The sequence below is a fragment of the Perognathus longimembris genome, chromosome 23 (genome assembly GCF_023159225.1).
Source record: "Perognathus longimembris pacificus isolate PPM17 chromosome 23, ASM2315922v1, whole genome shotgun sequence".
Lineage (NCBI taxonomy): Eukaryota > Metazoa > Chordata > Mammalia > Rodentia > Heteromyidae > Perognathus > Perognathus longimembris.
In genome coordinates, this window is record NC_063183.1 from 17,847,957 (window position 1) to 17,875,255 (window position 27,299).

Genomic DNA, 27,299 nt, shown 5'->3' on the forward strand with positions numbered 1-27,299 from the left:
GGCGGCAAATGACGCGGAAATACGTCACGGGGGCGCGGCGTGCCGGTCTGGGGGCGGGGCCCCGCGTGAACCTCAGTTGCGACCCCTGCTGTCCCGAGGCGCTCCTGCCGCCAGTCCCCAGGTGCCTTCTGCCAGGTGGCGCGCGCCGCCCCCTCAGGGCGAGGCCTGAACGAAGTGAGGAAAGGAAAAGATCCACTGGAGAGCAGGCCAAGAGGGATAGAAAACTTGTCAGGCCTCTAGGTGCTGATGGTTCACACGTGCAATCCTAGGTATTCAGGAGGCTGAGATCTAAGGATCCAGGTTCAAGGCCAGCCCGGAGCAGGTGCTGAGGCATCAAACCCCAGGGCTTTGTACATTCTAGGCAAGCACTCTATCACTAAGCCACATTCCCAGCCTCCCCTCCCTCTCTCCCTCCCTCACCCTCTCCTCCATCTTCTCTCTCCCTCCCTCACCTTCTCTCTCCTCCCTTTCCCTCCCCTACCCTCTCCTCTCTCCTTCTCCCTCCCTCCCCTCCCTCCCTCCTTCTTCTCTCTCCTTCCCTCTCCCTCTCCCTCCTTCTCCCTCCCCCTCCCCCTCCCCCTCCTTCCCCTCTCCCTCCCCTTCCTCTCTCTCTTACTGGTCCTGGAGCTTGAAATCAGGACCCAGACACTGGTCCTCTTTACTCAAGGCTAGTGCTCCACCATTTGAGCCAGAACTCCACCTCTAGCTTTTTGGAGGGTAATTTATTGGAGATAAGAGTCTCACAGGGGCTGGGGATATGGCCTAGTGGCAAGAGTGCTTGCCTCGTATACATGAGGCCCTGGGTTCGAGTCCCCAGCACCACATATACAGAAAATGGCCAGAAGTGGCGCTGTGGCTCAAGTGGCAGAGTGCTAGCCTTGAGCAAGAAGAAGCCAGGGACAGTGCTCAGGCCCTGAGTCCAAGCCCCAGAACGGGCCAAAAAAAAAAAAAAAAAAAGTCTCACAGATTTTCCTGCCTTGGCTGACTTTAAATCCTGATCCTCAGATTTCAGTTTCCTGATTCAGCTAGGATTATAGGTTTGAGCCACTGGCACCCAGCTGCTTTTTTTCTTAATTTGGGTACGGATTACATCATGCTCACTTTGTAACTTGTGTGCTTTTCTGTATTAACCTTCAATTAATCGATTGCTAGAAAGAAGAAATGCAGGAACCTGTAAATACAGAGCTATAAGGTCAGCCTTAGAAAATTGGAAGGCCATTTTCCATCCCTCAGAAGTCTGAGGGCGGCCCTCACAAGACCTATTGCGCTCAGCATTACCGTGGCCACAGTTTCTGCCCTGGTGATAATCCCAATCTTCACATGACCTTGGTGCTTGCAGATGGCTTATTCAGATTGGCTGTTTACTCCTCATCTTCACATCCTGTTTTCAGGAGGACACTAATCCTAGGATCCCTCTCCCCACTGTGGTGTCCTTATCTTTTAAAGATGGCTACCTTGTTTTCTGCAGGTACTCTGGTATTGAATAAAAGCCCTGTTCATCGGACCCCCTGGATCTGTTGCTGGAGTGAGGCAGCAGGTCCCTGGTACCCCGAAACCAATTCCGGTCTCCATCATTGCTTTGCTCCTGGAGGTTTGCAATACAGAAAAATTATTTGGAACACTTCTTCTTGCGAGGCTTAGGAGTCAATTAGAAAACTTTTCTCTCCAGAAAGTTAGACATATTGGCACAGGTATGGTTTAATTCATGTCACTAAAACAGCAGCTAGGTGCTGATGGCTCATGTGTGTAGTCCTAACTACTCAAGAGGCTAAGATCTGAGGTCAATAGTTCAAAGCCAATCCCAGGCAGAAAAGTCTTTGAGACTCTTGTCTCCAATATTTCTATACTTAGGATATATTATACAGTATTTCTATACTTAGAAAAAGCTGGCAGTGGCGCTGTAGCTCAAGTGGTAGAACGCTAGCTTTGAGCAAAAGAAGTTCAGGGGCAGTGTCCAGGCCCTAAGTTCAAAGCCCCAGGACAGTCAAGAAAACAAAACAGAACCAGCAGGAACATAGGTGTTTCTCACATTAAAACATTTGTATCTCCTCAGCATTTTGTGGTTTGCTTCAAGTTTTGTGTGTTTTATAGTTATATAATATACTAGTTTATGAGTGTAGGGTTTGCCAGGAAGGAAGGGAAGGAGAAGGAAGGGAAGGGAAGTGGGGGGAAAAGACAAAGAGCAAGAGAGAAAAGGAAAGAGAGCAGGGACTGTGTTGAGCCAGATTATATAGGGAAAGGTGGGAGATATGGCCAGGTGATTGGATGTGATCTCAAAGAGGTGGTAACTGCCCCAGGCGTGCCAGTTGCCTAGGTAACTCAGGTAACTCAGGTACTGGGCACAGCCTTAAACAGGTGGGAGGCATCTGCATGGAGCCCTCCCAGGGGTGGACCTTACAGTCTGGCCTTTTAATAATTAAGAAAAAGGGCACCCACCCTCTCTGGCTACTTCCTGCTGGCAAGGGGCATCAACGTTAGGGGTAAAAGGTGGAGATGTGGACCCTCCGGGAGAAGGCAAGCAGCAATTGTCCCTTGGTGGTAGATGACAGTCCTTGAATGAAGCCCGGAAGAAGTCTCATGAGGCAGAGGCTGTAGCTTATTAGGAATTGACCACAAATACTTGTCAGGGTTATTTCTCTAAAACTGCCTGCTTTTTCCTTTGGCTTGTGGAGTATATCAAATCCAGAATGGCTAGCCTTTGAGAGGGAGCCTTACAGAGAGGACCTGGATCCCCAGCCTGTGTTGCACTCTCGAAAGCACAAGCCAAAAGGTTGGGCGATTGAGACTGATTTTCTAGCTCATGAGGCATTTTGACATTATGGAGTAGTGTGGTGAGGACATAGGAGCCCAATTAGGCAGACAAACAGAAGAGCTGTAGATGGGGGTCACTAACCAGATGTAGAAGGAAGATGGTGTGGTGGATGTATAGCCAGCAATGGTAAAGGCGAGAAGTCCAAGGTAAGGTTCCTCTGGCTTTCAGCAGTTTGGTTCAAGGAGGCAGATTAATCCTCAAAGAGAAGCAGGAAAGGGGGAATCCAGCGACTCCTGACTCTGTCCCTAAACGAGTCATGACACCAGATGTAAGGCTTGCCAGAATGGAAAGGAAAAAGAGAGAGAGAGAGAAAGAGAGAGGAGACCAAACAAAAGCAAGAGAGAAAAGGAAAGAGAGCAGGGACTGTATTGAGCCAGATTATATAGGAAAAGGCAGGCGGTATGGCCAGGTGGATTGGATGTGATCTCAGAGAAGGAGGGGGTAACTGCCTCCAGGTGTGCCAGTTACCTAGGTAACTCAGGTACTGGACACAGACTTAAACAGGTAGGAGGCATCTGCATGGAGCCCTCCCGGGGATGGACCTTACAATGAGCAGATAGCATTAAAAAGATAATAAAAGGAATTCTTAAAACTCTGCTGGGGCTGGGAATATGGCCTAGGGGCAAGAGTGCTAGCCTCATATACATGAAGCCCTGGGTTCGATTCCTCAGCACCACATATATAGAAAATGGCCAGAAGTGGTGCTGTGGCTCAAGTGGCAAAAAGAAGCCAGGGACAGTGCTCAGGCCCTGAGTCCAAGGCCCAGGACTGGCAACAAACAAAACAAAACAAAAAGACCAAAACCCTCTTCTCAAGGATCTTCTCTCCCAGGTTTATTTTCTTCCATATTCACATGTAGTTGATATTGTGGGGTCAGTCAATTTCATATGTTCATTTTATTTATTTATTGTTCCTTTACAAATTAAGAGCTTTTTTTTTTTTCAAATTAAGAACTTTTATTCTCAAACCCAGGCCTGGTGGTCACACCTGAAATCCTAACAACTCCAAAGGCTGAGATCTGAGGATTACGGTTCTAAGCCAGACAGACAGCAAAGGCCATGAGCTTCTTATCTCTAGTAAACCAGCAAAAAAAAGCAGAAAGTGGAGGTGGGGTTCAAGTGGTAGAGTTCAAGGTCCACTACTGGCACAAAGGGAAAAAAAAATCGTCTTATACAAAAACCTTATTTGGGATTTTCAAAATAAGAAATTTTGATTAAGATGAGTGCCAATTGCTCATGCCTGTAATCCTAGCTCTGCAAGGGGCTAAAATCTGAGGATGGCCAGGCACTTGTGGCTTACGCCTGTAATCCTAGCTACTCAGGAGACTGAGATCTGAGGATCACAGTTCAAAGCCAGCCTGGGCAGGAAACTCCATGAGACTCTTATTTCCAGTTAATTACTAAGAAACCGGAAGTGGCACTGTGGCTCAAAGTGGTAGAGCACTAGCCTTGAGTGAAAGAGCGCAGAGACAGTGCCCAGGCCTTGACTTCAAACCCCATGACCAATGGTGGGGGGGGGAAGATATGTAGTTCCAAGTCAGCATTGGCAAAGCAGGAAGGTCTGTGAATCTCTTATCTCAATTTAGGAAAAGTCACAAGGAAAGGTGTGGCTCACGTGGTAGAGCACCATCATTGGAAAAAAAAAAGCTAAGGGACAATGAATGCTCAGGCTTGTGTTCAAGCTCCAATACTTGTATTCATACAAAAAAAAAAAGTAATTTTGGTTATTACAAACAGAAGTTAAAAGTGAACAACATGCCGGGCAGTGGTGGCTCATGACTGTAATCCTAGCTACTCAGGAGGCTGAGATCTGAGGATTGCAGTTTGAAGCCAGCGTAGGCAGGAAAAGTTAGAGATACTCTTATATCCAATTAACCGCCCCAAACTGGAAGTTGAGCTGTGTGGCTCACATGGTAGAGTGCCATCTTTGAGCACAAAAGCTTAGTGCCCAAGCCCTGAGTTGAAGCCCCAGGGTGGGTACAAGAAAAAGAAAAAAAGAGGCTACTGAGCTGCTACTTGAGCCACAGCTTCACTTCCAGCTTTTTTGCTAGTTAATTGGAGGTAAGAGTCGCATGGACTTTCCTGCTTAACCTGGCTTTGAACCACAATCCTCTAGAATCTCAGACTCCTGAGTAACTAGGATTACAGGCATGAGCCACAGGAGCTCAGCTGAGAACTGCAGCTCTTTATCAAGTACTTTTACAATCAGTAACTCCCTTTGTCTATAATTGATTTTCAGGTAGAGCTAGTTTTGAAAAAAAATTAACATAACTGAGATTAGTTACATTAGTAACTAACTAGTAATGCAACTAATTAGTAATGTAACTAATGTAATTAATGTAACTAATTAGTAATGTAACTAACATTAGTTACATTGTAACTGAGATAGTTACATTAGTTACTGAAGCTCAGGTAAGGTTTAGCCACTGTCTTTGAGCTGAGTGGAAACAAATGTGAAGGGTGAAACCAGGTCCCTCCCCCACGGGAGCTGTACCCACTTCCTAGTTCTCAATGTCAGGCATTCCAGTTGCAATGAAACCACTAGGTTATTTTGGGGAGCCACGTTTAATGGTCACTTGCCCTTCATTTAAAGGAAAAGATGCTGCAGTCCAGTGGAGGATGTTGTGATTTCAGGATTTCAGTCTGTGGTTCAGAATGTGGCTTAAATCAGTAAATCAGACAGGATGTCAGATTGGGCTTTTTTTTTTTTTTTTTTTTTTGAGGGGAGTTGGGGAGGTTTACCCCGGTTCCTTTTTACACTTGGGAGGCACAGTGAAAAAAGATACACCTGGGTCAGACCAACTTTCTAAAGGGCAGCTGTGAAGTAGTAGTAATGAAGTGCCAGACTTTGAAGTCAGGCCCCACTTTACCACGCGAACCCCACTTTACCACGTGAACCTGAAAATAAGCAGGCCCTGTGAGCAAACCCAGGACAAGCTTATTAGGGCCCAGCTGGTCGAGAACTCTAACGACTGGGAATGCTTAACTCTAACCGCCCCTAGAATACCTCGAGCCCTGAGCCAATCAGATTTGTACCCCTAATCTTGCTTGCTTGAACATCTGATTGCTGTAACTTTGTCTTTTAGCCTTTATAAGCTCTGTGTAATCACAGCTCGAGGCTGCCTCCTAACCTCCGCTGTGTCGGTGGTAGGACGAGGCCCGAGTTGCAGCTTGCTTAAATAAAGCCTTGCCTTGCTTTTGCATTTCGGAATGTCTGAGTCTCGGTGGTCTTCTTGGTGGTGGTTTCGCGACTTGGCACAACAGTGTCTTGACTTCCTTTGGAATCACAATCCAGTATCCTGGATCTTCTTACTCTCAAATCTGGTCTGAGATGAAACAAATAAATCTCCAATCTCTTATTCAAATGCTTGTCACCATGGGCTTTCTTTTCTTTTTCTTCTCCTCCCCCTCTTTCTCCTCTTTTATTTTTCTTCTTCTTCTTTTTTGGTTGTGGGGCTGTGGGCCTTGTACTCTGGGCCTAAGCACTGTCCCTGAGCTCTTTAGCTCAAGGCTAGTTGCTCTACCACTTTGAGCCACAGTGCCACTACCGGTTTTTCCAGTGGTTAATTGGAGATAAGAGTCTCATGGACTTTCCTGCCCAGGCTGGCTTTTGAACTGTGATCTTCAGATCAGCCTCCTGAGTAGCTAGGATTATAGGCATGAGCTACCTGTGCCTGGTTTTCTTCCTCTTCTTTTATTTCTTTTTCTCCTCCTCCAAAAAAAGTTCTGCTATCATCCTTTTCCTGCCAATTGCTTTGTGAAACTACAGGCAGGAAGCTGCCAATGATTATATCATGTAAGCAGCTGTGATCTGGGAACCTTCATAAAAGCATAGGTGACCTACACAGGTAGAAGCATCTGAAAGTGTGACTATCAATCTTTTTTTTTTTCTTTGGCCAGTCCTGGGGCTTGGACTCAGGGCCTGAGCACTGTCCCTGGCTTCTTTTTGCTCAAGGCTAGCACTCTGCCACTTGAGCCACAGCGCCACTTCTGGCCATTTTCTGTATATGTGGTGCTGGGGAATCGAACCCAGGGCCTCATGTATATGAGGCAGGCACTCTGCCACTAGGCCATATCCCCAGCCCTCAATCTTTTTTTTATAATTTATACTTACTCAAAGGTAGGTCACCTAATAGTGATCTTAGAATTTGCCTTAAGTTTTATTTCTGATAATGAACCATACATGACAATAATCCTGGATTTGTATAAATGGTAAGATATTATAAACTCTGATTATTGATCTACAAATTATTTATTTATTTTGCCAGTCCTGGGCCTTGGACTCAGGGCCTGAGCACTGTCCCTAGTTTCTTTTTGCTCAAGGCTAGCACTCTGCCATTTGAGCCACAGTGCCACTTCTGGCCATTTTCTTTTTCTTTTTTTTTTTTTTTTTTCAAATTTTTATTATCAAACTGATGTACAGAGAGACAGAGAGGTTACAGTTTCATACGTTAGGCATTGGATACATTTCTTGTACTGTTTGTTACCTTGTCCCTCATACCCCCCTCCCCCTCCCCCCTCCCCCTCCCCCCTCCCCCCACTTCTGGCCATTTTCTGTATACATGGTGCTGGGGAATTGAACCCAGAGCTTCATGTGTACAAGGCAACTGGGCCATATACCCACCCCCTTGATCTACCAATTTTTTTCTCCACTACAGGGCTTTTGCTCTTGTTAGGCAAGTTCCCTACTACTTGAACCATGCATGTCTCCTGATTTGTAGTTTTATTTATTTATTTCTTATTTTGTGCTGCTACTATGGCCTGGGCACTGTCTCTAAGCTTTTTCACTAGTCCTCTACCACTTGAGCCACAACTCCACTTCTGGCTTCTTACTTGTTAATTGGAGATGAATCTCAGACTTTCCTGCCCAAGCTACTATCAAATTGGGATCCCCAGATCTCAGTATCCCGAGTGGCTAGGATTACAGGGGTGAGCCACAAGCACCCCAGCACTGTTGGGTAATTTTAAGTCTCTTTCCACAATGCCTCAGATTACTCTAATTGTATAGCCTAGTAACATACATTACATTATTGCTATTGTTGTTATGATAGCATTATAACATCACATAGTGTTGAATCACAGAGCTATTTATCCTTCTCTCCTCCTTCCTCCCTCTCCTTTTTCTTTCTTTTTTTTTTTTTGGCCAGTCCTGGGGCTTAAACTCAGGGCCCTCTGAACACTGTCCCTGGCTTCCTTTTGCTCAAGGCTAGCACTCTGCCAACTTGAGCCACAGCGCCACTACTGGTCTTTTCTTTTTCTTTCTTTTTTTTTTTTTTTTTTTTGCCAGTCCTGGGCCTTGGACTCAGGGCCTGAGCACTGTCCCTGGTTTCTTTTTGCTCAAGGCTAGCACTCTGCCACTTAAGCCACAGCGCCACTTCTGGCTGTTTTCGATATATGTGGTGCTGGGGAATCGAACCCAGGGCTTCATGTATATGAAGCGAGCACTCTTGCCACTAGGCCATATTCCCAGCCTCCCTCCTCCCTTCCTCCTTCTCCCCTCCTCCTCCTCCTCCTCCTCTCCCTCCCCCCCTCCTCCCCCTCCCCCTCCCCCTTCCCCTCCTCTTCCCCCCTCTTCTTCCCCCCTCCTCTTCCTCCTCCCCCTCCTCCTCCTCCTCTTCCTCCTCCTCTCCTCCCTCCCCCCTCCCACTCCTCCTCCTCCTCCTCCTCTTCTTCCTCCTCCCCCTCCTCCCCCTCCTCTTCCTCCTCTTCCTCCTTTTTGTCCGGTCTTGGAGCTTGAACTCAAAGCCTGGGCACTATCCCTGAGCTTTTGTGCTCATGCTAGCACTCTACCACTTGAGCCATAGCTATACTACACTTCTGGCATTTTTGTATGTGTGTGTGATTAACTGGAGGTAAAGAGTCTTAAGGACTTTCCTGCCCAGGCTGGCTTTGAACCGTGATCCTCAGATCTCAGCCTCCTCAGTAGCATACCTAGGGTTACAGGTGTGAGCCACTTGTACCCAGCTTTATATGCATTTATATAATATATAAATATTGTATAATAAATATAAATATCATATATAATATGCTTTGTATGCATTGTGAGAGCATTGTGTGTGTATGTGTATGTGTGTGTGGTTGGTTTTGCTTTTGTTTGAACTCAGGGCCTGGGCACTAGCCCTGGGCATTTTTGCTCACTCTACCACTTGAACCACAGCTCCACTTCCTTTTTTTTTTTTTTTTTTTTTGGCCAGTCCTGGGTCTTGGATTCAGCCTGAGTACTGTCCTTGGCTTCTTTTTGCTCAAGGTTAACACTCTACCTCTTGAGCCACAGCGCTACTTCTGGCTTTTTCTGTATATGTGGAGCTAAGGAATCAAACCCAGGGCTTCATGTATATGAAGTGAGCACTCTACCACTACTAGGCCATATTCCCAGCCCCTCCACTTCCATTTTAATTGAAGATAAGAGTCTCATGGACTTTCCGAACTGAGATCCTCAGATCTCAGCCTCCTGAGTAGGTAGGATTATAGGTGTGAGCGCCCTGTTTTTAGCAAGTCCTTTCTCAGGTTGTTGTTCAATAAAGAATACAATCTACCAAGGCATTCTATGAAGTTTGAAACAATAGTGTTGTTGTTTTTTTTGCCAGTCCTGGGCTTGGACTCAGGGCCTGAGCACTGTCCCTGGCTACTTTTTTGCTCAAGGCTAGCACTCTGCCACTTGAGCCACAGCACCACTTGAGCCACAGCGCCACTTCTGGCCGCTTTCTTTATATGTGGTGCTGGGGAATCGAACCCAGGGTTTCATGCATGTGAGGCAGGCACTCTACCACTAGGCCATATCCCCAGCCCCTGAAACAGCAGTTTTTCAGCGATATTCTTTTTCACTTCCACTCTTTTATACTACTCACCACTCGGTTTTTGAAGAAACTCAGATTTACGTGTAAAGTTTATAAAGTCCCTGAAAGAGCAACAGGGAGGCTGAACTCTGAGCAAGGCGGCGGAAGCAAGGCAGAGCCCTGGGCTTGGGAAGGCGGGGCCCCTGCATGGATGGGCGTGCACGTTGGGGGCGTGTCCAACGAGACCACGCCCACCCCCGCGATTTGGCGCCAAACGCCGAGGGCTCTTTCCACGATCGGAGTTCGAGTCTCGCGAGATTTCCGATCCGCTCGCCGCGCCAAGTACCGCGCTGAGGCGGTGCGCTTCACCAGAGGTGAGTGTGGGAATGGCTTCGGAGTGGGGAGGTTGTTCCTGGCGGCTGCCCGAGATCTAGGGAGCTGGGTGGGGTGTTCAAGCAAGGGGGTGTGGAGGCTGAGACGGAGCTTCGGCGGTCACCTAGCTTGAGCGGGATGGGAGAGTGGCGGCCCGGGCGGCCTGGGCCTGTGGGCCTACGGGGTTGCGAGTCCGGCGGGCACCTTCGACTGTGGTGTTAAAGGTTCCGGGGGCCCGGGTGTCGCCACTCGAGCCTTTAACTGGAAGGAACATGCTGTTCTCTGTGGCTGTCTCCCCGCTCGGGCTTCGCTGTGCCTGCTAAGCCTCGGCGACCTGTGGCTGTGAAGTGCACGTGGGTGGCTGTGAGAGGGAGCAGGTGGGTGAAGAGGGGTGGGGAGGCACCCGAGTGGGACAGGCGGTCAGCAAGGCCGCCTGGCAGCCGCTCCCCGGCCGTGAGGGGGCTTCTGCTTTGACAACTCTTTAGGGGGAAAGTTGGACGTTGAAAACAGAAGAGTGTGGGAAAGAATGACTCCCTTTACCAATCCTCGGCGAGTTTGGAGCCAAGGAGGAAATTAAGAAGGCCATTTTATCAGTGTCTTAAAAAAAAAAAAGACACTTCTGTGAATATTGGCCAGGAGTAGAAAGCAGTGTATGGAATATCTGATTCTACAGATAGTAAGCAAAATCGATCTTTTGCTAAGCCACAGCCCATGCTTGACCACTTCCTCACTACATTTTATTTATTTATTCATTCATTTATTTTTCGTTCCAGGTTTGAACTCAGGGCCTGGGTGCTGTCCCTGATCCTTTGTGTTCACTCTTACCACTTAAGCCACAGCGTCACTTCCCACTTTTTTTGGTAGTTAATTTCCTTCCTGGGCTGGCTTTGAACCGCAGTCCCCAGATCTCAAGTCTTTTTTATTATTATTAAACTTTTTTTCTTTTCTTTTTTTTTTTTTTTTTGCCAGTCTTGGGCCTTGGACTCAGGGGCTGAGCACTGTCCCTGGCTTCCTTTTGCTCAAGATGAGCCCTCTGCCACTTGAGCCACAGCGCCACTTCTGGCCACTTTCTGTATATGTGGTGCTGGGGAATCGAACCCAGGGCTTCATGTATACGAGGCAAGCACTCTTGCCACTAGGCCATATTCCCAGCCCCTTAAACTTTTTTCTTTATTGTCAAAGTGTGGTACAGAGGGGTTACAGATTCATATGTAAGACAGTGAGTACATTTCTTGTTCAACTTGTTACTTCCAAATCTCAGTCTTTTAAGGAGCTAGAGTTACAGATGTGCATCAACAGCAGGTTCCTTGCTACATTTAATATAGGTTATGTTCTGTCATCAAACTCCAGACTCTGTCAGCCTCAAAGTTGTCTGGTTCCAACCGGTGATAATGTAACTTTAAATTAAATCCTAACTTAGTACGACTTAATTAGAACAAAATTAAAGATACTCCTTGCTTGTTTTGCGATACTGCTGGGAATTGAACCCAGGCCAGTGGCTAGGACATGCTAGGCAAGTCCTGTACCTCTTGAGCCTCTGTTAGCGACAAAGTTATTTAGATTATATGACATCACTTCCCAGTTTTGAAAATCTGTCGTTCTTACAAAGATCCAGTGGGTCAGCCAGGCACCAGTTGTTCACACCTGTAATCCGAGCTATTCATGCAGCTGAGGTCCTTGGAAACCAGACTGGGCATCAAAGTATGTGAGACTCTTACTCCTGTTAACCTGCAAAAAGCTGGAAGTGAGCTGGGTGCTGGTGGCGCATGCCTGTAATCCTAGCTGTTCACAAGGTTGAGATTTGAGCATCATGGTTTGAAACCAGCCCTGGCAGGAAAGACCATGGCACTTTTTTTTTTTTTTTTTAAATCAGTCATGCAGCTCGGACTGTGGGCCTGGTCACTGTCCCTGAGCTCTTACTGCTCTAGGGTAACACTCTACTACTTTGAGCCATACATACATAGCACCACTTCTGGTTTTCTGGTGGTTGATTAGAGATAGTTGCACAGACTTTGCTGCCTGGGTGGCTTTGAACTTCGATCCTCAGATCTCAGCCTCCTGAGTAGCTAGGATTATAGGTGTGAGCCACCAGCGCCCAGCCATGAAGCTTTATTTTTAATAAACTTAAAAAAAACTAAAATAAAACTGAAGCTGTGGCTCAAGTGGTAGATAGAGCATTAGCCTTGAGCAAAAGAAGCTCAGGGACAGCACCCAGATCCTGAGTTCAAGTCCCAAGTTTGGCACACAAAAAGAAGCTGGAATAGAGGTGTAGCTCAAGTGGTAGAGTGCCAGCCTTAAGCAAAAAGCTAAAGAGACAGCTCCTAGGCCCTGCATTCAAAGCCCCAGGACCAGCACACACACAGGAAAAAAAGGGGCCAGTGGCATCATCAGGAATAGAAGCTTTGTATGGTCATAGGAATTTTAGAGATTTAACTAGTTCCAATAGGTTTAGTTTTGGATTGATTATTTGTTTATTTACTTAGATACTAGGTACCTGTTGCCCTGGCTGGCCTCAGATTCCTCAGCTCAAGGGATCTCAGCCTCTTGAGTGCTGGAACTATATTCACAGAATTTAGAACACTTAGAAGGTGAGTTTTGTACATAATGAGCTAGTGAGTGAGACATTGCAGAACTAGAAAATAGGCAGTAGGAATTTAGAGCTCAGTTGGGGTGAAGTTAAAAATTAGTTAACTAGGCTGGGAATATGGCCTAGTGGCTAGAGCGCTTGCCTCGTATACATGCACCCCTGGGTTCGATTCCCCAGCACCACATACATAGAAAACAGCCAGAAGTGGCGCTGTGGCTCAAGTGGCTTGAGCAAAAAGAAGCCAGGGACAGTGCTCAGGCCCTGAGTTCAAGCTCAGGACTGGGCAAAAAAAATCAACTGAATCCTTTTATGATTGAGGGAACTCAGTAATTGATATAAAATGATTTGTTCAAAGTCATATTATTTAGTGGTGAAGTCCACATTACATTTAAGTTTGGTTTTCAGCCTAGTCCTTTTCCTCCATAATTACTCTTCTCTACTTTTTGTGTTATGTATTTTAGGTGTGATTTAAGTGATTGAAACATGAATTTTTGCTACAGATAGGGCTTGACTGTAATAAGAAAACTATTTTGGATGAATAAACATAATTGTGCTTTTTTTCTCTAGAGAAAAAGATGCTAGAACCACAAGAAAATGGCTTGATGGATCTTCCAGATTATGAGCATGTCGAAGATGAAACTTTTCCTCCTTTCCCACCTCCAGCCTCTCCAGAGAGAGATGGTGCAGAAGCTGAGCCTGATGAAGGTCAGCATTGAGAGTTTCACAGAAACATCCCATAGTTCTGTATGTATGTATGCCAGTACTGGGGTTTGAACTCAGGGCCTAGGTGCTATCTTTGAGCTTTTTTGCTAGAGGCTTGTCCTCTACCATTTGAGCCACAGCTCCACTTTTGGCTGGGGATTTGTTGTTTTGTGGTGTGTGTGTGTGTGTGTGTATGTGTGTGTGTGTGTGTGTGTGTGTGTGTTTAATTGGAGATTAAAAAAAAAAGTCTCAGACTTTTCTGCCCAGGCTGGCTTTTGCACTGCAATCCTCAGATCTCAGCCTCCTGAGTAGTTAAGATTCTAGATGTAAGCCACCAGCACCCAGCTCCCATGGACTATTTACTTATTATTTATTTTTTGAAATAATTTTGCTCTGCCGTGCAGGCTGGCCTTCTATCTAGGAGTCTCCTGCTTTCAGCCTCCTGAGTGCTGGAATTGTAGACATGTACCACATTTAGTTATCTGTCAGCTTAGAAACAATACATTTTGCAAGTAAGGCTTAAATTAGTACTAATTCTTGGTTTGTTTCACTAGAGTCAGGGAGAAGAGTACCTGTTCCCCAAAAGAGAACAGTTAAAAGGAATCTACCCAAGTTGGATGCTCAGAGGTATGTACATTTACTGCTTCTACATTTATACTTTTTCTTTTCCATCATTCTAATGCTAGAAGCCTTGGATTTGGATCTATTTAATTTGTTGGCAGTATGGAGTTTGAACTAAGAGCTTCAAACTTGCTGAATTGGCACTCTACCACTTGAGCCATACCTCTTTTTTTTTGCTTGTGCTAGCCTGGACAAGGGTCTTTTCATTTGCATTTCCCTTCTTAGTAGAGATGACATGTATGTCCAGCTTTAGATGTTCAGATGGTTTCTGGTGGACTTTTCTTGCTCAGGCTGGCCTCAAACTTCAGTCTTTGTGATCTCAGTCTCCCAAGTAGCTAGGATGACAGTCATGTACCACCCTCCCTGACCCCTTTCCTTAAACTGCCTTCCTCCCAATCTCTGAAATCTCTGATAGGATTATGGGTGTGAGCCCCTGTGCCGGAAGCGAGATCTGATTTTTTTGTAAGTTCAAAGGAAAATGTTTTGTTTTTCTGTGGTCTTGGTTTTGATGTGACTAGAACAGTCAAAATTTTTATGTTTATTTACAGATTAATTTCAGAGAGAGGTCTTCCAGCCTTAAGACATGTATTTGATAAAACAAAATTTAAAGGTAAAGGTCACGAGGTAAGAAATGCCTGGTTTTTATTTTATGTATGTATGCATACATGTATGTATGCATGTATGTACATAAGGGAATGTGAGCCTGAGTTTTCTTTTGCCACTAAACTGAACATAAACTAGGGTATTTAGAAAACCATTTATAGCTCCATTAGTTCATTGTTCTTTTGTTTTTGTTATTGGTGGTGGTTGTGAGGCTTGAACTCAGGACCTGGGTGCTGTCCCTGAAGTCAATGCTAGTGCTGTACCACTTTGACCCACAATGTCACTTGTGGTTTTCTTATGGTTCATTGAAGATAAGGGTCTCATGGTCTTTGCTGCCCAGACTGGCACTGAACCTCAATCCTCAGATTAGACTCTAATAACTAGGATTATAGGCGTGAGCCACCAGTGTCTGGCTTGTTCTTGTTGAAATTTTCAGGTAGTACTCTTAATCTGTGAAGTCTTGATCATATTCACGATGAGCTATTGTTAAAATAAGTAAACTTACATGAAGAACATGCACTTCCTGTTTCTTTAGTGCTCCAGTATGAACTTTGAGAGTGTACGCTATTCTAATATATTTTCCCTTGAAAATTTTACTATTTTCTTATGTTTTACTATTTTTTCATAATTTTGAGTCCTCACTTCTTTTTTCCCCCTTATATGTGACTTGAGAGTCTCTGTATTTAATTTTTTCCCTCTTAAAGTTATTATGTTGCAGTGTTAGGGATCAAATGGGCATGGCACATGGTGAGAGCTCTATCACCGAATTATGTTCCTAGCTTAGTTTCTTCTTGTGTCCTTGGGTCTGAGATTATTTTGTTGTTGGAGTGTGTGTGTGGGGTGGGGGGGACTGGGACTTGAACCCAGGGCCTCACACTCTTGGTTGGCTTTTTTGCTCAGTGCTGGCACTGTACTCTTGAACCACATCTAAACTCTGGGCTTGTTGCTGGTTAATTAGAGATAAGCATCTCATGGACTTTTCTGTTTGGGCTGGCTTCAAACCTCCATCCTCAGATCTCCTTTTTCACAGTCGCTAGGATTACAGGTGTGTGCTACCAGTGCCTGGACTAAGATGGTTTTATGAGGGAAGTGGTAAACTAGCTCCTCTTAACAACTTGAAAATGACCCTTGCTGCTTTAATTCCTGAAATAACTTTACCTTTACTATCAGAAGGAGAGTGAGGAGACCTGCTCTCATGATTACATATTTAGTAATATTTGGTAGAGCTGGTTGTTTTCTTCAGTGTCTACCTTGTGTTGGATATTCTATTTGATTAATCCTATTAGTTGTGAGTATTAATTCCATGCAGGAGGAAATAGGCAGAGAAAAGTAGCTGGTTTGTAAGCAGTAGATTTGGGGATTCAGTCTGTGTGGTCTATTCCATACCCTGTACTTTCCATTCACTATCCTGTTTTACAACATTGTTAAGAATGAGATATTTTACAGGAAACCCAAGAATTTATAACTTATTGATCTAGTGTATTAAACTTGATTGGGGGGGGGGGTTGTTGTGGTTGTTATTGTTGTTTTTGTGTTGTGAGACAGGGTCATGCTGTGGACTCTAGGATGGCCTGGAATTTTGTAACCCAGGGTGGCCTTAAACTTGAGATCCTCCTGTGTTCACCTCCCTATTATTTGGACTGCAGGTGTGTCACTAAGCATGGCTTTATTTTTTCTTTTAATTAATTGTTTATTGTGCTGGTCCTGGAGCTTGATCTTAGCCTGGGCACTGTCCCTGAGCTGTTTTGCTCAAAGCTAGTACTCCACTTTGGGCTTACTAGTAATTCATTACAGATTAGAATCTCATGGCTTTTCTTGCTTGGGCTGGCTTTGAACCATGATCTTTAGATCTTAGCCTCCTGAGTAGCTAGGATTATAGGCATAAGCCACCAGCACAGAGCTATTTTTTTTATTTTGTGTGGAGTATCAGGGTTGAACTCAGAGCACAACAGGTATATTACCACTTGATCTATGCCTTCAGCCCCTTTGTGGCTGTTTTTGTGTTGTTGTTTTTTGCCGGTTCCTGGGCTTGTACTCAGGGCCTGGGCTCTGTCCTGGAGCCTTTCTGTGCTCAAGGCTAGTGCTGTACCACTTGAGCCACAGTGCCATCTCCAGTTTTTTTCCAGGGCCTCATGCATACGATACTAGACAAGCACTCTACCGGTAAGCCACATTCCAGCCCTTGACTGGATTATTTTTAAGATAGGATCTTAGCTTCTATGTGGGCAGGCCTGGGCTTCAGTCCTATTACTGTGCTCTCCCCTGTCACTGGGGATGACAGTGGAGTCTGAAGAACATTTTTTTTTTAATGCCCTGTCTGGCTTTGAACCATGATCCTCCAATCTCTACTCCCCCAAGTAACTAGGATTATAGACTTGATTCCTGTTAAGTTTTAAATATCTTCATTGGAATTTCAAATACAGAGAGTTACTGCAGTTTGAGAATGTTTAAAATATCCTTGCTAGTCTGGTACTTTGCCCTTGGGTTTTGTTTTTTTTTAATAGAATTCTTGATTCTGAGTGCTGTCTTTTCTACATAGGACTTAAGGAGCTGTCACAGTGTTTAGTTAATTCCTAAGGGATAATCTTGACATTTTATTAAAGCTTATTTTGGGGTTTTCTGTTACAGTGAAAACCTGAGAAGTAGAGATGTATATCAGGTGATAGTGCTCTAGCCCTTGAGTGGAAAAGCCAAGCATGAGAGACCCTGAGTTCAAGTCCCAGTACAGTGCACATGCACTCATGCAAACACAAACACACACACACACACACACACAAATTGGTTTAAGTGTAAAGCTTTTTTTTTTTTCTGTTTGTGGGGCATCCATGAGCTCTTTTGCTCAGGATTAGGGCTCTACTACTTTGAGCCACAGTACCATTTCTAGTTTTTGAGTGGTTAATTGCAGATAAGAGTCTCATGGGGACTTTTCTGCCCAGGCTGACTTTGGACTGCAGTCCCTAGATCTCAGCCTTCTGAGTGGCTAGGATTATAGGCATAAGCTACCAACACCCAGCTCTGTAAAGCAGTTTTTTATGCTGGGCACAGGTAGGTCAATCCTAGCTACGGTAGAGGTTAAAATATGAGGATCACGGTTCAAAGCCAGCATGAGGAAGAAAGTCTCTGAGACCTTCCTGCCTCTACTCCCCTCCCCTTCTAAGGTCCCAGGGCTTGTCCTCTGGGCCTGAGCATTGTCCCTGAGCTTTTATTGCTCAAGGCTAGTACTCTACCATTTGAACCACAGTGTTACTTCTGGCTTTTTTGAATAGTTCATTGGCAATAAGAATCTCATGGACTTTCCTGCCTGGGCTGACTTTGAACTGCGGTCCTCAGATCTCAGCCTCCTAAGTAGTTAGATTACAGGTGTAAGCTACTAGCATCTGGCGCCTGAAACGTATCACCAATTAACCAACAAAAAGCCTGAAGTGGAAGTGTGGCTCAGGTGGTAGAGTGCCAGCCTTGAGTGAGAGGCCCTGAGTGAGACCAAGCAGAACAGGCAGAAAATAAAAGATCTCTATCCACCTTGTAATACTCAAAACTGTTTGTAACTATTTTTCTCTTGAAATTTCCTTCTAAAAGTTTCTTACCCTTGCAAGTATGACACAAGTGACTTTGGTATTGTTTTTAAATTCTGAAATCTGCTGACAGGGTCGGTTGTGAGGTTGAGTTCTCTGTTTAGCATTTTTATTTTTATGTGCCAGGCTGAAGACTTGAAGACACTAATCAGACACATGGAGCACTGGGCACATCGGCTATTCCCCAAGCTGCAGTTTGAGGATTTTATTGACAGAGTTGAATACCTAGGAAATAAAAAGGAAGTTCAGGTAAGTGCTGTGATTATCGAGAATGTCATTTGCAGTGCCGAATAGCACAAGGGTACATTGACTTGAAGCTAAAGTACTGTCTGGGGGGTGGGGAGGTCCTGGTTTGAAATCAGTCCTGGCAGAGAGGAAAGTTAATAGTTACTTGAAGAACAACTCTTTAGAAACAAAGAAGTAAACAATCATTTTCCTCCCTATGTTACGGGGTAAGAAATGTTACGGAGTTCAAGGAAGGGGATTCCCCGTCCCTCCAAGAGTCCACCACTCAGAGACAGTCTCAAGCAAAAATATGGATTTATTGGGGGCAGAACTGACCGGCCAGGGACACAGCACAGACTCGGGAGCTGAAACTGTGAAAGCGAAAAGCGGGCTCACCGGCCAGGGACACCGCAGACTCGGGGGCTGCCACCGTGACCCCGAGCAGCCCTCAAATTGGGGTTTATAAAGGTAATTGCATAGCACAGATGTAGGGGCTTGACACAGGGGGTAGAGCACGCAATAAGTTAACAGATGTAGGAGGTTGACACGGGGTAGAGCATGCGACAAAGCAAGCATGGCACAGATGTAGGGAGTTGACACGGGATAGAGCAAATAAATAAGTTAAGCCATTTACAGAAGCAGAATTTTGGGGTCAGATGGACTTAATCTACTCCCCTCAACATTTCCTACTATGTTTCCCTAGTCAAGATGGAATCAGCATTATTGATGAAAATACAGAAATATCTTTTTGTTTTTAGACTTGTTTAAAACGAATTCGACTTGATCTCCCTATTTTACATGAAGATTTTGATAGCAATAATAGTAAGTATATAAGTTTACTTTTTTTGTTGTTGTTGTTTTGGTTTTTTGGCCAGTCCTGGGGCTTGGACTCAGGGCCTGAGCACTGTCCCTGGCTTCTTCTTGCTCAAGGCTAGCACTCTACCTCTTGAACCACAGCGCCACTTCTGGCCGTTTTCTGTATATGTGGTGCTGGGGAATCGAACCCAGGGCTTCATGTATATGAGGTGAGCACTCTTGCCACTAGGCCATATTCCCAGCCATAAATTTACTTTATAACAACTTGGCTTTTAGAAATGGATCTAGGGCTGGGGATATGGCCTAGTGGCAAGAGTGCTTGCCTAGTATACATGAGGCCCTGGGTTCGATTCCCCAGCACCACATATACAGAAAATGGCCAGAAGGGGCGCTGTGGCTCAAGTGGCAGAGTGCTAGCCTTGAGCAAGAAGAAGCCAGGGACAGTGCTCAGGCCCTGAGTCCAAGCCCCAGGACTGGCCAAAAAAAAAAAAAAAAAAAGGATCTAGTTGGGGCTGGGAATATGGCCTAGTGGTAGAGTGCTTGCCTTGCATACATGAAGCCCTGTGTTTGATTCCTCAGCACCACGTGCATAGAAAAGGCCAGAAGTGGCGCTGTGGCTCAAGTGGCAGAGTTTTGGCTTTGAGCAAAAAGAAGCCAGGGACAGTGCTCAGGCCCTGAGTCCAAGCCCCAGGACTGGCAGAAAAAAAAAAAGAAATGGATTTTTTTTTTTTTTTTGGCCAGTCCTGGGCCTTGGACTCAGGGCCTGAGCACTGTCCCTGGCTTCCGTTTGCTCAAGGCTAGCACTCTGCCACTTGAGCCACAGCGCCACTTCTGGCCGTTTTCTGTATATGTGGTGCTGGGGAATCGAACCCAGGGCCTCATGTATACGAGGCAGGTACTCTTGCCACTAGGCCATATCCCCAGCCCCAAGAAATGGATCTTGTTGTGGTAGGTTAGGTAGTATTATGAAACAGAGTTTTGGGTTTTTTGTTTTTTATTATTGTTGTTGGTCATGGGGCTTGAACTTAGGGCAAGGGTACTATCCCTAAGCTTTTGTTCTCAAACCTAGCACTCTATACCACTTGGAGCCACAGCTCCATTTCTGGTTTTCTGGGGGTTAATTGGAGATAAGGGTCTTCCAGACTTTCTTGCCTGGGCTGGCTTAGAACAGCAATCCTCAGATCTCAATCTCAGTAGCTAGGATTACAGGCATGAGCCACCCACACCTGGTTGATGGAACTGAGTTCTTAATTTATGGTATATATGTAATTAAAGTACAGTTAGGAAGAGCAAGCTAAAATGCTTCTGTGAAAATTGACCTGAAAGGTAAAGATTCATTTTCATTAGGCATGTTATATATGTAATTTTTTAATATTTTTTTTTGCCAGTCCTGGTGCTTGAACTCAGGGCCTGAGCATTGTCTCTGGCTTCTTTTTGCTTAAGGCTCGCACTCTACCACTTGAGCCACAATACCACTTCTGGCTTTTTCTGTTTATGTGGTGCTGAGGAATCGAACCCAGGGCGTTGTGCATGCAAGGCAAGCACTCTACCACTAACCTACATCCCCAACCCCTTAATATTTATTTATTTATTTATTTATTTTTTTTGGCCAGTCCTGGGGCTTGGACTCAGGGCCTGAGCACTGTCCCTGGCTTCTTTTTGCTCAAGGCTAGCACTCTGCCACTTGAGCCACAGCGCCACTTCTGGCCGTTTTCTGTATATGTGGTGCTGGGGAATTGAACCCAGGGCCTCATGTATACGAGGCAAGCACTCTTGCCACTAGGCCATATCCCCAGCCCCTTAATATTTATTTTTATGTCAGTACTGGAGCTTGAACTCAGATCCTGAGTGCTGTCCTCTAGCTTATTTTGCTCAAAGCTGGCATTTTACCACATGAGTTCTAATCTCTTTCCTGCTTCTTGCTGGTTAATTGGACATAAGAGTCTCACAGACTTTCCTGCCTGAGCTGACTTTGAACAGTGATCCTCAGATCTCAGCCTTCTGGGCAGCTAGGATTACAGGTGTGAACCACTGGCTCCTGGCTGTGAAAAATAGATTTTAGCTCCAGAGCATGAACTTTTTTTTTTTTTTTTTTGGCCAGTCCTGGGGCTTGGACTCAGGGCCTGAGCACTGTCCCTGGCTTCTTTTTGCTCAAGGCTAGCACTCTGCCACTTGAGCCACAGCGCCACTTCTGGCCATTTTCTGTATATGTGGTGCTGGGGAATCGAACCCAGGGCCTCATGTATATGAAGCAGGCACTCTTGCCACTAGGCCATATCCCCAGCCCCAGAGCATGAACTTTTGACAACAACTGACCGATTAATCTTGTATAGGGCCTGTTAACACAAAAATACATGTGAAGATACAGTTTTCATATGCATATATACCATTGAAAACAGTGGCTCTGTGGTAGTGTAATTGGCTGACGGAAATTTGCATTTTGCTCCAGTGCAGCCCCTGGAAACAGAATGAGAGTGAGGTCTATGTGGCTGTTCTGACGTTGGTTGCATTTGTAAGATGTTCAGTGTAACCACAGACAGTCACACACATCAAACATGGTTCCTGCCGACAGTGTCTGTATAGTTATCAGATCTTCTGTGCGATGGCTCCATACATTCTTTGTTTTATTTTTATAACTTAGTAGATTCAAGGGGCAATATGAGTGTCTTATAGAATCCCTCAGAGTCATCTCTGAGTTGAAGGAGGGTGATTTAAATAATCTGATATTTCATGTCTTTGGTATTTGCTGATGGCATATGACTTGGTATATATAATAGTTATTGTACTGGTAAATACCACTGTCCAGGCCAATGGTTAGTGTTATTAACACTTTTGAGGGACTTACTATGTGTTAATGGATAAAAAGGTAAATCAAAGCTGGGCACTGGTGGCTCATGCCTTAATCCTAACTACCCAGGAGGCTGAAATATGAGGATTGTGGTTCAAAGCCAGCTCAAGCAGGAAAGTTCATGAGACTCTTATCTCCAGTTAACCACCAAAATAACTGGAGCTGTGGCTCAAGTGGTAGAGTGTTGGCCTTGAGCAGAAAAAAGCTTAGGATACACGACTTAGGTATTCACAACACAGTAAGGTCAAAGGAAGATACTATTAGTAGAGGAACATAAAGGCCTCAATGTCTTTGATCATAGAACCATGATCCCCAGGTTGCTATGATCTCCAGGTTCCTAAGTAGCTATGATTACAGATGTGAGCCACCAGAGCCTGGCTTGCCCTGCTCTAACTTTGTTTTTTAGTTTATTTTGTTGCCAGTGCTGGGGCTTGGGATGCAGGGCCCAAGCACTGTCCCTGGCTTCTTTTTGCTCCAGGCTAGCACTCTGCCACTTGAGCCACAGCACCACTTCTGGATTTTTCTGCTTATATGGTTCTGAAGAATCAAACCCAGGTCTTCATGCATGCTAGGCAAGCACTCTACCACTCAGCCACATTCTCAGCCTAATCCTAACTACTAAGGAAGATAAAATCTGGGGATGGAAGTCTGAAGACACCAGCCCAGACAGGAAAGTTATAAGACTCCTATCTCTAATTAATCAGCAAAAAGCCAGAAGTAGAGCTCAAGTGGTATGATGCCAGCCTTCAGTGAAAATGCTAAGAAGCAGCATCTAAACACCAAGTTTAAGCCCCAGTACTGGTATCCCAAAAGTATACATGTTTTTCCAGTCTGGGATTATGCCTCAAATATGTGTGTGTGTGTGTGTGCACACGTACCTAATACATATTTACTGCTTTTTATTTTTTGTTTGTTTTTGCCAGTCTGGGTCTTGGACTCAGGGCCTGAGCACTGTCTCTGGCTTCTGTTTGCTCAAGGCTAGCACTCTGCCACTTGAGCCACAGCGCCACTTCTGGCCATTTTCTATATATGTGGTGCTGAGGAATTGAACCCAGGGCCTCATGTATACGAGGCAAGCACTCTTGCCACTAGCCCCCCAATAACATATTTACATACATGGATGGATGAAATCTTTAAGTTTTTATTGGCCCAAGCATGACCTAGTTCATGCTTAAATATTTCCATTTGACTAAACATGCCTTTTTTTTTTTTTTTTGGCCAGTCCTGGGCCTTGGACTCAGGTCCTGAGCACTGTCCCTGGCTTTTTTTTTTTGCTCAAGGCTAGCACTTTGCCACTTGAGCCACAGCACCATTTCTGGCCGTTTTCTATATATGTGGTGCTGGGGAATTGAACCCAGGGCTTCATGTATATGAGGCAAGCACTTTTGCCACTAGGTCATATTCCCAGCCCCAACATGCCTCTTTAATGTGATGTGTGTGAATCAAGTATGATTTGCAGTGTTCTCATACCTCATGAAATGTTTCTTTGGGACAGGTTTTTGCCACTTGTAAGTAATTGTTTTCAACTTAAAAATTGCTTGAGCTCCCTGTGATTCAACACTACAGATGTGCCATTTCTTTTCTACCACAGAGGAAGAAGGGCAAAATAGTAATTTTGATGTGCCGGCTGAGGAGCCAGATCCTTTTCTGCCAAATTCATCTGAAAGTGAGCTGTTTGCTTCCGAGTCAAGTCAAAGCCTAACAGAAGAGCAACAACAAAGAATTGAGAGAAATAAACAGCTGGCCTTGGAAAGGAGGCAGGCGAAGCTGCTAAGTAACAGTCAGACCCTCGAAAATGGTAAATTCTGTGCAGGTTTTATGAGCTGTGCTTGCCATATTGAAGGCATGTTGGGAATCTTCTCTGTTGTCCCCTCAAGTAAAATCTCGCTAGAAGTAGGCAAATGTGATCGTAAGTTTCTGTTTGAGACAGAGTGTCTGTGTGCACTGGTAGGAATCTCAAAGAATATATGGAGTCTTTTGTGTGTGTGTGTGTTTTCTTTTGGATAACTGAATACCTCCTAAGATTCTGAGTCTTTCAAAAATACATTCTTCTTTGACTCCGTAAAGCATTCAGTGTATTTTTAGAATTGTAATTATGAGAATTTATTGTTATGATACCTTCATCACAAATATAATGCCGATGTGGAGCTATTTGCTATGACAAAAATAGGTACTAAAATGGTTTTATCGCATGGTGGCACTTTTATTGTGAGCTGCACTTTGGGTGGTCCTTTACTTCTCTGTACCTTCTGACTTCTAAAGCTGCCTTAAATTTTGCTGTTTCTGTGGTGGCACACACTAGTAATTTCAGAACTTGAGAGGTGAGGCTAGGGTGAATGAGAGCTTAAGGCCAGCCGAGGCTATGTGAAACCATGATCCTGTCTTAAAAGACCATAGGTGGAAAAAAATTACAAGTTTGATTTGAATGAAGAAAGCTCTTTTTTTGTAATCTACTTTTTTCTTCTGAAATAGAAAAAAAAGTGAAAAATAAATACTTTGTTTTAAAACAAGTTCCCTACAATGTAACAAAATTTTCAAATGAGTATGGTGACTACATGATAATGACTTTTTTTCAGTTAAAATGAAAATGAAGTGTGTGCGTGTGTGCATGCGCATGTGTGCACGCACGCAGGCAATGGGGCTTGAACTCAGGACATAAGAACTATCCCATAGCTTTTTCACTCAAGGCTGTTACTCTACTACTTGAGCCATAGATCCATTTCCGGCTTCTTGGTGGTTAATTGGAGATAAGAGTCTCAGATTTGTCTGCCTAAGCTGACTTTGAACTGTGATTCTCTGGTCTCATCCTAAGTAGCTAGGATTATGTGTGTTAACCTTCTCCTAGCTCAAAATAAATATCTTTACAAATGTTCATTTTATTAATACCATGTGAAAAATAACATGGAGATAGACTTAGCAGCATCCTTGCCCTCTCACAGTGTACCTGGCAATAGGTATTTAATGTTCACCTTTTATTTACAACTTAAAATTTGCCCAAATAAAAGTAAGTGCCTTGGAGTCTTTATTCCCATTTTCTCTGAGGGGAGCAAGAAATGTCCCCACCTGTTTTTTGTGGGGTTTTTTTTTCCCCCAGTTCTTTTATTTTTGCCAGTCCTAGGGCTTGAACTCAGGGCCTGAGCACTGTCCCTGGCTTCTTTTTGCTCAAGACTAGCACTCTACCACTTGAGCCACAGTGCCACTTCTGGCCTTTTCTATATATGTGGTGCTGAGGAATCGAACCCAGAGCTTCATGTATACGAGGCAAGCACTCTTGCCACTAGGCCATATTCCCAGCCCCTCCCAATTATTTTTTGTTGCTTTGTCCAAAGCTGGGACTTGAACTAGATAACTTGATACTTACACTCATAGGCTGACATAGGGCATGGAGCCAGGCCTTCAACCCTCCACTTCTATTTTATTCTGTTATACTAAATCCTTGCTAAAACTTAGAATCTTATATATATCTTAAATTTTCATTACATCACTTGGACAAGTGTGAGTCACCAGTCCCAGCTTAAGTGCTTATTTTATTTTTTTGGTCGGTCATGGGGCGTGAACTCTGGCCCTGAGTGCTGTCCCTGAGCTCTTCAGCTCAAGGCTAGCACCACCACATTGAACCACAGCACCACTTCTGATTTTCTGGTGGTTCATTGGTGATAAGATCACACAGACTTTTCTGCCTGGGATGCCTTTGAACCGTGATCCTCAGATCTCAACCTCCTGAGTAGCTAGAATTACAGGCGTGAGCCACCGGCGCCTGGCTTTAAGTGTGTGGGTTTTTTTTTTGTTTTTTTAACTTCTCTCCAGTAGTTTTGATTTTCAATGAGAAGTTACATTTGGCTGTGATTCAAGAGATGGAGTTTAGTCATGCAAGGACCTATCTATGCTTGTTGAGTGTGGCTCAAGTGGTCTGAGGTAGTGTAGTGTCTAAGCTAGTATAGTTATCTGAATTCAAGTCTCTGTATTGGCGCCTCTCCCTAAGAAAGAGCTTGTTTTTTGTTTTGTTTTTGGTGTGAGAATTGAACCCAGGGCGTCATACATGCTAACTGAGCATACATTCTACCACTGAGCTACCCCCAACGTAAGATTCTTTTGCATTTTAAGTGGGCTATTTATACATGTGGGAAGAGAAGTTTATTTAGAATTAAGTAATCATAATGATCATAATGAACATGAAGTCATCAAATGTGATTTTTTTTTTTTTTTTTGGCCAGTCCTGGGCTTGGACTCAGGGTCTGAGCACCGTCCCTGGCTTCTTTTTGCTCAAGGATAGCACTATACCACTTGAACCACTGCGCCACTTCTGGCTTTTTCTATATATGTGGTGCTGGGGGATCGAACCCAGGGCTTCATGTCTGTGAGGCAAGACTCTTGCCACTAGGCCATATTCCCAGCCCCTCAGATGTGATTTCTCTAAACCTGATTTGTATTCTGAGAGTGGATCATGTGCTTATGAGTAAACATTGATTTTTCTTTTTAAGATACATTAATGGACACACCCAGGGCACAGGTAGCTGAAGAGGTTGAACTCTGCGAAGAGCAAATGGAAGACCTGAGTAGCTCCAACATAGATGCTGAGGACAGTCCCCGTGATGCTTCCTCCAGTACCTTCCCTGACGCAGAGCAGCCAAGAGGGGAGGAGATATGTGGGGGCCATGGCTCTTAGCATGGACAGTGATGGCTTCATGCTTTATCCAGAATGTCCCTGCAGTTAGGCAAACCTCCATGGAGAGAATAATGCAGTCACTATCCTGCAAGTTTTGGAGTGCTGTGCTTTGTCTCCTTTGTGCAGTAAAACTTGCAGATTCCTACTTAAAATTTTGTATTTATGTCCTTAATGCCTACTGCTTTAGTCTGCTACCTTTAATGTTTTATACAGCTATGTTGTCATAAAATCACTAAGAGCTGATAAGCAGCTTCCTCTAGTGTGCTTTCAGTACCTTGTTTGCACTCCATGAGCACTGTTTTTAAGATGTAAATATGTGGATTTACTACTGTCTGTGTATAAAGTAAAAACTTAATTTTACAAACTGTCTTTAGAGGCTTTGTGAAAGTTTCTTTCATCTTACATCTGCACATCACACTCGTGGTAGGCTGTTCGAGGCTTTGCCTGTGTTTTGAAGCTACTTTAATATTATAAAAGGTTGGGTGTTGCTGGCTGTCGTGGGTCAGAGGAGCTCAGAGGCTCCTCAGCCTCCTCACGAGTGGAGCGCCCAGGGAGTTCTCACAAAGACCTTTCCATGGCGGCACAGATTCCAGGGACTGGGAAGGAAGTGGACAGCAGAAGTAAACAATTTAGGAAATGCAGAAGCTTTGGGAATGGTGGCGGCGAGGCAAGGTAGGAGTTGTTGGGAGTTCTTGTGCTT

The 27,299-nt window shown here is 44.6% G+C and overlaps 1 protein-coding gene and 1 non-coding gene across 4 annotated transcripts; both read left to right on the forward strand.

The window, feature by feature from the left end:
* The first annotated feature begins 4,415 nt into the window (after positions 1-4,415).
* Positions 4,416-26,968, forward strand: Tipin (TIMELESS interacting protein). 3 transcript variants are annotated; one of them, XM_048332247.1, is made up of 9 exons: positions 4,416-4,426; positions 11,628-11,632; positions 13,114-13,251; positions 13,803-13,875; positions 14,418-14,493; positions 18,171-18,293; positions 19,028-19,091; positions 23,525-23,731; positions 26,415-26,968. In XM_048332247.1, the coding sequence occupies exons 3-9, from the start codon at positions 13,122-13,124 to the stop codon at positions 26,597-26,599; spliced, it is 858 nt and encodes a 285-aa protein (XP_048188204.1). In that variant the 5' UTR covers positions 4,416-4,426; positions 11,628-11,632; positions 13,114-13,121; the 3' UTR covers positions 26,600-26,968. The 3 variants fall into 3 exon arrangements, with proteins under 3 accessions (XP_048188204.1, XP_048188203.1, XP_048188205.1); XM_048332246.1 differs by lacking the exons at positions 4,416-4,426; positions 11,628-11,632 and adding an exon at positions 9,887-9,961; XM_048332248.1 differs by lacking the exons at positions 4,416-4,426; positions 11,628-11,632 and having other exon boundaries at positions 12,981-13,251; positions 19,028-19,087; positions 23,527-23,731.
* LOC125341266 lies at positions 21,571-21,702 on the forward strand. The gene has a single exon (XR_007208945.1). It is a non-coding gene; the product is annotated as a small Cajal body-specific RNA 14 (non-coding RNA).
* Positions 26,969-27,299: the final 331 nt, after the last annotated feature.